Genomic DNA, 10,896 nt, shown 5'->3' on the forward strand with positions numbered 1-10,896 from the left:
CGACTCCCACCAAAAGCAATAATAACAGTAAGCCTTACTATTACTAATTGAATTTTGACTATAATTATAAATGTAAATTTTTTAAAATATTATATAATCACATTGCACTAATTTTATACATTAAGAAAATATCGACAGTACAAAAAATGTAATACAACTATTCCTATTATTTCATGTCGCTGCGTTTATAGCGACGGGTACAAACATGCATGTATGACGTGTACGTACACGAGCAATTTACAAGTTCCAGCTCGACGTGTACGTGCTCTTTGTAATTTGATCCATGTATGGAGAAAATTTTAAATGAAAAACAAATGCAACCATCACATTAATTTCTTTTCTTTACATGTGTACTTATTGTAAGTAAAACATTTATAGGTTTATAATAAATAATTTTTTCTCATAAAATGATTTCATTATTGACTTGTGACCCCCCTTTAATATCACTGCAACCCCCAAGGGGGTCGTTGGGAGGTTTCTTTATGTCAGCATTTCTCAACCTGGGGGTTGAGAAATGCTGACATAAAGAAACAAGCAGGTACAACATGGTGGAGAGAAGCAAATGATAAACAAACATGGTCACAAATGGAGGACAATTATGCAAAGGAGGCTACACCATAATTTAAAATGGTAGAATAAACTGAAGCTGATGATGATATATATATATATACACACACACACACCACACTTACAATATATACACACATATAATATTGTAATAAAAACATTGTGTAATATTCAGGTACAGTACATACATATGTATGTTTTTTTAATGTATTGTATTGACCTGAATATTACATAATGTTTTTCCTAGACTCTTACATGTTAGAAGCGTTCACTAAAAACAAGAAGCAGGACACTAGACCAATACTTTAAAAAGCTGTAGCTGTTACATTTCACTTGTCAATCCATTTGCTTTTCTCAGGTTGGCAACTTTAATTTATTCAAAATGTCAATTTACAAATTTCATTTTTTTCATTGTTTCTTTACAACATACTTTTAATGGTTTTTTTAGTTTTTTCCTCCATAATTTTCTTTTCTTTTACCTGTAATTTAAAACAGTAGGGAATGGCCTGACGAGTTATGGGATGGCCTAAAAGTTAGTTAATCAATATATATTTTAATCCTATTTTAAAAATAGTAAAACCAGTTTAAAATACAATGGAACCTCCAATGTCGACAACCTCTATGTCAAACGACAATTCTTACATAATGAAGAATTTGTCTCATAGAAATAGAGTGAGTTGACACCTCTACAATTTGTACTTTGACCAATCTTAGCTCATTTATGCCATAGAAAATAGTCTGTATATGCTAATCAAATGCCAGTTCCAAAAACAAAAGTATACACTTTTGTTTTTGGAATTGGTACTATTTTGCCTCTGTTCCTTGTCTTTCAACTTCCTGTTTTTTTCTTGTTTTGTGACCTTTTTACTGTCAGTTTGATGTCTTGAAATTGCAAATTCATAAAAGCTGGAAGATTATAAAGTATATACATCTATCCAGGAAAAAGAAAAGAAGTCAGATTCTTCACAATTTGCATTTTTCATGATCTTATTTTAGTCTTTAGTATTTTCAAATCTTTCAATTCATTTTCAGAGAATTTGGTTACTTTCAAAAAAAGAAACCAAAAGTAAATTTTAAATATTTTAAACAGAATTCTCTGAAGATGGGCCAAAATAGCTGAAAATTCTAAGAATGATTTCTTAAGTTTAGTGAAAATAATTTCATAAAATGGAATTAGAATTTAATGTAATTGGAGCAGTGTAATAATCAATGATATCAAATGTCTTCTAAACAACTCTATTACACTTTCTAATCATTCTCTCTAACAATATGCTAATATTTTTAGATAATTACGCTAGAGAAGAACTGAAAACTGTCCATGTTTTAGATGCAGATGTACCATAAAGGTACTAAAAAGGGAAGTGAAAGTCTTATAGATTGAGAAACTAGAATTTTAGAAAATATGTTAATATTTGGAAAAATTCAATTATTAAATTACTATTTAATAATTAAAATTAAATACACATATTTAGTTCAATTTCTGCTTTCAATATTTTATAGCACATAATAATAAATGCAACATTATTTTTTAGAATGTTTTTCCTAAGTAGGTCAGTGACAATTTAGCAAAAAATTTCTCTATTTCTAGCAACTCTAATCAAGGATTTGGTGGTTAATCCTGTCCAATTCTTGATCTTATCTACCCAGGAAATTTTACTTTTTCTGTCTTGTGCCTTTTTTTCGATTCAGTCTCTCCTCTACGTTCAATTGTGGAAGAGAATATTCCTCGTTTCTTAGTATGTTTTTCTAGGTAGGCTTTCTTCTTTTAATATTGCCAATAAGTTACATATAGAAATATTGAATAGAAAAATAATTTTAAATTACATTTTTTAAAGGTCATCAAAATATATAATTGTTTTCAACTAATATCACTTTACATTTATTACCTAAAGATATTTAATCATGTTTTTAATGTATCTTTTAATTTTATTTTATCTGATTTTTGAAGTATAATACTGTATTTTGCTGTTCTAAACAAATTTATTTAAAATAATATATACAACATAAATCTGCTAAATTTAAATATATATTGAAGGTAAACTAATTTAATTATTTCAAAATAAAAATAATTTTTGTTTGGTTATAAAGAATTTTTGAAGTTTATAGTGTTATACTAATATACAAAGCAATCGAATGAAAGATTTATTTGCATTAATATAAATTATAGTAGATCTATCTTTTTTAATGTCACAAGCTGCCTTGCCTTGCCTTCCCACACACTGCAAAAAATGGTTAAATGTTAAATATTTATTTACTGTAATCACTGAAACAACATTTGAAGCTCTAAACAAACAAACAAACTGGTGACATACAAGTTAGTTAAATGCAACCGACTCTCTGCATTACCAAGTCTATTTTTAAAGTAAACTTTTAAGGATTATCTAACTTAAAAGTCTGATCATCCTGGTTAAGTGTAAGTATTTATATAGTGGTGACTATAAAATAGCAGTCTTTAAATTAGAACTTTAAAGAATTTTGCTTTGTATTTTAGAATAATTTGTACCGTGAACGTGAAAGTTTTGTAATCTAAATAGATCGGTCTTTGTAAAATAAAAGCTCCGACATAAACAGTTTAAAAATTTTAATTTATTATGGAGCTTTTTTCTACTCATTTCTGTCACCAATTAAATCTTCCAATTCGGGAAGATAAAGAAGATTAATTCAGGTTAAAAACTGTATTTAAATTATTATTTTTAAATGTTTATAGATATCTTTGCTTTCACTTTCAAAACTGATACCACTATCTTTATCAACTCTGTCTTTCTTGCTTACGACGTAATCTAATGCATCTAATTACGTCGTACAGAATCCTAATATAGTTTACTTTTTATCTTGGTCGTTATCTCAAATTTCTCTATTTAAATCTTTTAGGAGATTAAGTTCCCAATCTTACCTCACAGAGGCAGATACCGTCGTAACAGTCGCCATGTCCAGAGCAGTTATTACTGCAGGTGTAATTGTAATCTGGCATTTTGTGCATGGAAGATGTTTTCAATAAAGGATAAGCGTACGAAATGCAGGGAGTAGGCGTGCCACATCCGACCATTCTGAGATAAGTGCCGTTCGAAAGCCACTTACGTTATCGAAATTCCTTTATCAAAACTGTAAAAAAAAAATGCAAAAATCACTAAAAATTAAAATATGCTACATTTAAATACTTTATTTAAATTTATATATTAAAATAAATAATTTTACACAATAATTTTAAATTATTTTACATAATGTTAAAATACCTTCAATCAATGGTATTCGAACATTTTAACAGTGTGACCCCAAGGTAATTTTCCGCAACCCCAAATGGGGTTGCGACCCATAGATTGAATACCACTGCCTTAAACTTATCCAGTACTATATATAAAATAGAATAGTTTATTTATTAATTTTATATATAATACTGGATGACAACAATTTATTAATATAAAATATTACGAAAACATTTAACTTAAAATTTTGTGACAGATTAATCAACATTAAATTAAATTTTCAAATAATCAGAAAAAATGCAAAGGTAACAATTTTGTTGTACAAAAATGTAAATGTCAATGAATTGAAATATATAGATTTGACTTTAAATTACTTCTTTATGAAGTTTACCATATAAAAATCCAAGAAATATAAATTGTGAAAAGTAAACAATTCCATACATTTATTTGAAATTCAGTAATTTATTAAAATCCTTAAAAAGTCAAAATTTCAAAGTTATAAACAAAATGGTTTCAAAATTAAATGCTATCAAAGTCCACAATTTGCAAAAATACATCATCTAAAAACTTTTTAAACTTTAAAATTTGAAATAAGAAAATCATGCTTTACTGGTTGAAATTTTGTATGCGACTTTTGAAAAATAGTAGACCCATACTGTTACGTTCCAGCCGAAAATTAGCCTCACTCTTGATACTAATGAATGAATAATTAAAGAAAAAATGTATGTAACTTTAAGACTTTATAAAGATGCATGCTACAGAAAATGCATATTGCTTCATTACTTAGAAACTGAGCGACACATATCTTGGAACATGCCAAAGTCTACAAATTCAGAAAATATCACAACTTCTAAGTCTTTCCACATAAAAATCCAAAACTAAATTTATTAATTATAAATAATAATATAAAAATAAAATCAAGTCTTTGTAATTTAAACAGAGAATTGAATAATATTTAAAACTCAATTCTATCAGGAATATTTATCTTAAAAAATTTCTGGTTTTTTAGTGCTTAAAATAAATGCTAGATTATTTTACATTTGTTAAAGGTAAGTAAAGAGGACAATCATTTCCCTTGACCCAAATCGTGTGTTTACAGATAAAGGAGTTTTCAATCAAAACAAACATTTTTTTTACATGATTAATTGAAAATTTTAACCATTCATACAAGGCCAAAAAAATTAAATGCAATCAAAACACTGACAGTTGATTTATTAGATTAATTTATATTATTGCTTGAGTATTCATGAAAACTCAAACTTTCTTTCACTTGTAATTTAAAATGAATGATTCTAAATATGTTAAACATTGTTAAAAAATTTGTATTTATGCACTACAAAGTAAATAATGTTAAGAATTCATTTTTATAACGGATATTGCTCGACAAATGAATGCCACCCCAATACAAACTAATTTTAAAATGTATACTTTTGACACTTTCTACGAGCGCCGATAGTTTCGATTTAAAGTATATTAGCATCGTAGTCTAGTGCCGATTGTAAAAATTTAAGCATAAAACTAAAGATGATTGTTTAAACTTAACTGCCTCAAAAACATGTGAACAAATATCTAAATATCACAGGCTTTTAAAACTACAGATTAATCTATATCCTTAATTTATTACATAATTTGGGCTATAGATTGTTAGTATTGTCATCACATTTTAAGAATTATAATTCATTTTTTAAAAATATCTAGAAGAAACATTTATCTTAAGGGTACAAAACCCGTAATCGACGGCCGGACAATCGAGGCGATAAAGACGTCGGTCTGCCGATCCAAAAACCTACGTTCAAATCTGGGTTGAAAATCTTAGAAAATTTTTGGGAGAGGTCCGATCCTTACGTCAGATTCCTTTCCTCGACGTCCTCCGCCCCCATAGTAAGCCTGGCCGAACCCACGACGAGTGTCGAACGAAAGGCCTTCTTACTACAGAGCACAGAGCAAAAAGACAGAAAGAGTGAAAAATACACAAATTCCACAATTTGTGAAAATAAAGTAACTATGAATTAATTTTGAATTAATATTTTAGTAAAGTCCAGGAAAATTTCATTATTTGATTTAAAGTTTTGGGTCAATTTGGTTGATTTATCAGAAAGATACTTTTAGGCATCCGATAAACAATGTAATATTTCGAGCTCGTAAATTGTGAATTTGAGTAAATGAACAAAATTTCATGTTACAATCATCATTGTTGAATAGAGAGATTATTTCAGTTCCTGACATAAAAAGGCATCTTTTACATGAATATTTTAAAAATAAGTGTAAATTTTCCACTTGTAAATTCATAATTAAAATTAGCAATTATATTATTGAAACTAGCTTAAAGTACAGACATTGTCACTTATGCCTTTGGACCAATTTATTTGTCCAAATAAATTAATAAATAGAAAAATTATACTTAATACAGCAGAAAACAGATGCCAACTATTTAATATATCTTTGAAATTAGCATTGGCTATAGAAATTTTATTTTGTGAATTATGACTGATACTAAACCAAACTTATTCTTAAATTTCTCTCTCTCTATAAAATATTTCATTTTATTCAGTGATGCATTTATATATATGACACTTCTAGCCCAAAATATGCCGGTCCCTAAACTAACAGTGCCACTTTTGCATCGAATGATTTTATTCAATTATTTTAATTTTGCAATAACTGTATTTTTACAGAATGTTTAAATGTCATTTTCGAAATGTCAAAGGTGAAGGACATTGCTGTTGAAAACCCATTATTACTACACTGTGTTTGTGAAAAATACAGTATATTCTTATATAAATACTACTTGACCGATCATGCCTTATTTTTCCCCCATTTAAGTTTTTAATTTATGCAAATTCCTTTATAAATTGTTCCTACGTAAAATTATGTTTTCATCATTTTCTTATTATTATTTTGAATTTTTGCACCCAAAATATGTACCTCTAGGTACAGTACAGGTCTAGTGGATTAAAAGTGAAATCCATTATCAATTTTATCACAATAATACAGATGGACTTTGTAAGTACTATTTCGCAAATACTTATCGATAAAAACAGACATTAAAATTTGTGATAAGTTACTGAAAAAAGCCAATAACTTTAGGTTTTTAAAGAAATCCACAGAAACCAGTAACGGAACAATTAATCATACATAGACAGGTCAGTCAAAAGTATCTTGCACTCTTCTCATTCCAAAAGTACTGAAGATATATTAATTTTGTTAATCTAGTGACATACATATTCATTTATAGAAAAGCAAGACCTTTCGACAACCTCGAAAATCGTTTTGAAGGTCGATCTTCGGAACTTTCGGAATAAAAAGGCTACACGGAAGTTGATGCACCAGGTATTTATGCGCACACAATCTTTTAGTAAATTTTTTTTTATATTTGGAAAGTTTTGAAAATGATAGTGAAAATGTTTTCAAAAATTGCTAATGATTGTATTTACTAAATAATTAAATAATATTTAAATATAATGTATGCTCATACAATATGTATCTAATTTGCTCGTCGATCTCCTTTCAAACTTTTGCCGACTCCCTACAGTAGCTTAATTTTTAATACAGTTTGATTGACGTACTAAAAAACATTTACTGTATAACTACATCTATATATTGTCAACATATATTACAAAATAAATTTAATTGTTTCTAATCAATCAAAAATTCTACAATTTTATATCAAATTAAGCATTTTTATGACTATAATTATTCTAATTTTTCAGCTTTTAACTTTTATAATGCTTTGACAAACCATTTTTCAGACTCGGCAGATTTATCTTAGAGGTTTCAGATTTTTATAATTTTATCCTCCAGAACTGAAGAATCTCTAATAAATAAAAGTTAGTTTTTTTAAAACTTTTCTCCTTCGTTTACCAAATTATTGGTCCAAATTTGGCACATATATTTGAAAAATTTAATGAGGATCATTGTTCAGACAAACAAATATCACCAATAACTGGAACGATACTAACAAATTGTTAGATCATTGTTCACTGTACCCATAGAAGTATCTATTGGCAGGAGTTTGTCTACCAAAACTATTGGCATCTGCACAGTCTGCACATTTTTCTGCTCTTGTAGGCCATCTCTACTAGAAGTGATTAAGAAGTTACATTCTCTAAAATAAACTATAATTAAGAAGTGACCCTTCACAAGTTACAACCTTCCACAATATACATATGGCAACCTCAGAGCAAGAGCGATCCAAGTCTGGTTTTTGGTGTTATAGCCTTAGTATGTGGAGCTTGCTTAAAAGCAACTTTATCTAACGCAATACAGATCCAAGTCAAACTTGACCAAAAAGAACAAAAAAGGGAAATAGTGTGTAAAAGTTCTCATTAATTCACTAACACAGATCATTCTTGCTCCAAGATCATCTCATAATCTACAAATTATCAGGTTCTTCCTAGCAAACGGTCGAAAGGAACCAGTAAAAAGAAACCATTTTTTGAGCATTTACGAACGGTCAGAAGGGACAAAGAAAACTCCGGTGCAGAAAATCTCTAAAAAGATCACTCCTAGACCCTTAATACTTTGTTTTTTGGCTTATAAAGCTTTAGTTTTTGGTCTACAATTTCGTTTGGGTGACAACGATACTTAATATAGAAATTTTTTCCACTTTTTTCCCATTTAAAAAATTTATTGAAAATTTAACACAGAGTAATACCGTTAATACTCGAAAATAACAAAGATTTGGACGAAATTTAGAATTTATTTTGCATTTTAATACATTCGGCAGCGAACTCTGGATTTAATCTCCGAGAGAGCCAACTCTAACAAATAAAATTGTTTTCAATGCAAATTCAATGAAATCCCTCACCTTATGCGACCGACAATTTGTAAGTAGTATAGAAAAAGAAGAGACGACACGATATAAATCGGTGCTTCTCGAACTTTTTGGATCGCCATCCCCCTCGGTTGCGACCGTTATTAGTAATGCCCCGTTCTGCATACACGGGGCGAGGGCCCACATACGCAGAACGGGGGTAGGAGGCAAAAAGCCTATCGTCCCGTCGCCTCCTATCACACCCGGGCGACGTTGGCCCCCGGGGGTCAACGGCACTCACTTTGAGAAGCACCGATACAAATAAAAGAACGAATTTTAATTACGAAAATATTTCTAGAAAATTTTCCAGTGTTTTCCTTTTTCTTTGTTGGGCGCCACTGACTATTGTATGCATTTGTGGTGGTGACACTCTTCGGTAATAATCCATAGACCGAGAAGGGTCGACTTTCATTTTGAATTGTCACAAGATTTATGACGTCGAGTGTCGGAACACACGTCAGAACGTTGCACAAAATGCAAGAACGAAACCTTACGACCTAAAAATAATTAAAAAAAAAAAGAATCTCCGGACGATTTATAGTCGAGATTTTCGATCGAGAAGAACGATGTCGACCAATTTTCTACTAATTTCCATATAAAAAGCATTAAATTCTGAATTTTTAGGTTAAAAGCGAATGACAACATTATTAAAAACTTACAAGGATTCATGACAATGACGAAAACTAACTTATAATTCGAATATAAACAATTTTTTGAAGCTTCTCCATTGTAATCGAGTCACTTCGGTACACATGCACTAATGTAGACTACGGGCTCATGGGATAGCACGCACTTCGACGCAATCCGGGTGCAACTGCACCGGATGTTGACGATCGGCGAAGGACGAAATGACGTAATTAAGTTTCGTTTCGGAGTTAGAGATTGCCGTCTACTCAATTTTTTAAATCGCGTAAAAACCGCAACTCGTTTTCTAACAAAAATTAATTTTATTTCGGGATCCATTTACGGATGACGTCGAGAAGAAATTGTTATGACGTCGACCGTATGTTTTTTAACCATAGAATCGACGTCACCCGGCGGAATTAGAATGAAATAGAAAAGACCAAGATCGTAATGACGTCAGCACCATCCAAGGAGATAATAGGAGACAAGACATCGGCACGATTGTAGTTCGTATTAAAGCATTGTGTCGGCTTCTTTTTAAAATTTCGTGCGTGTCTACGGTTCGAACACTTAACATAGACTTACAGATAAGTTTCGTACATAGATTTAGTAACTCTCTGGTGTGAAAAATCACATCATTTCCCTCTAGGTTGAGTGGGAAAGCTTTCCTAGATGCAGGGGTGGATCTATATAGGAACTAATAGGGCTTAAGCTCTGGGCCCCGGAGTGTCAAGGGCCCACAAAAATTGAATTATTATCATAACTTTTCAATACGTTTTTTATTAACAACGAGCACTTGTCGTATTGTAAAAACTAGTTAATATTAATAATGATAATTTATAGTATTATTTGTATTAACAAAAAATGGGGCCCCATCGGACTTCAATAAGCCCTAGGCCCCGAAAAACCTAGATCCGCCCCTGCTTAAATGCAATGTATGCCGTAAATTAATAATCAAGCTGGAAAGAAGAGGCAAACTTTAACGACTTTTCTACAAAAAATTAGATTTAAGTAATCCAACTATTGGTGGCTAAAGAGCCGATGTGGTAAAGATATCAGTTTGCCGTTCTGCGGGTCCAAATTAGAGTTCTGTCCCGAATCCTAGAAATTTTCGTGGTTAATTTGCCTGGATACGTCTTCTCCGTCCGTCGTGTTCATTACGAACCTAGCCGAACTCAAAATGAATATAGAGAATCTCTTTTAACGTTCGCAGAGCAAAAAATACCCAAATTTATTGGTTTCTATCGTTTTCGAATCATAAAAATATTAATTTCGATATCTTTCTACAAATCTCGAAGAAGATAAGTCGAGACGATCGGATAGCCGAGCGGTTAAGGTGGTAGCCTACCACTTTAGAAGATCCAGGATTGATTCCAGAATGGTCAAAAACCCAGGGACTTTTCGGGGTTAGTCCCGTACGAATACATTTGGTCCCACCCCTTATCTTTCGGTCGAACCTTTAATGGGTTTACTAGAAAGGCTCCCTTAGTGCCCACAGGGCGAAATAGACAAATTAAAACGAAAAGTACTAACCTTTTGTTTTTCATTCATTCAAAGTTCGTGCACGGACAATTTTGAATATTAAAAATTAATTACGTAAAAAATGATTCTCGAACCTCGTTGCGTAGATAATGATTAAATATTTAATAACTGCGAATGTAAGAAATGTTTATAAGAAATTGTACGATT

General features: G+C 30.6%; 1 protein-coding gene across 2 annotated transcripts in view; it reads right to left on the minus strand.

Moving 5' to 3' along the window:
* Positions 1-10,896, minus strand: part of LOC136990839 (uncharacterized) — a 33,058-nt gene extending 22,162 nt beyond the window's left edge. Inside the window, exons 1-2 of one of the 2 annotated variants that reach the window (XM_067289292.1) lie at positions 10,741-10,896; positions 3,461-3,669 (exon numbers count right to left, since the gene is read on the minus strand). In XM_067289292.1, the coding sequence (XP_067145393.1) occupies positions 3,461-3,613 (153 nt within the window). In that variant the 5' untranslated portion in view covers positions 3,614-3,669; positions 10,741-10,896. Of the gene's footprint in view, positions 1-3,460; positions 3,670-9,242; positions 9,416-10,740 lie in introns of those variants that run through there. The other variant, XM_067289291.1, reaches the window with a different exon arrangement.

This window comes from Centruroides vittatus, unplaced genomic scaffold, assembly GCF_030686945.1.
Source record: "Centruroides vittatus isolate TY-2023 unplaced genomic scaffold, ASM3068694v2 contig_1343, whole genome shotgun sequence".
Taxonomy (NCBI): domain Eukaryota; kingdom Metazoa; phylum Arthropoda; class Arachnida; order Scorpiones; family Buthidae; genus Centruroides; species Centruroides vittatus.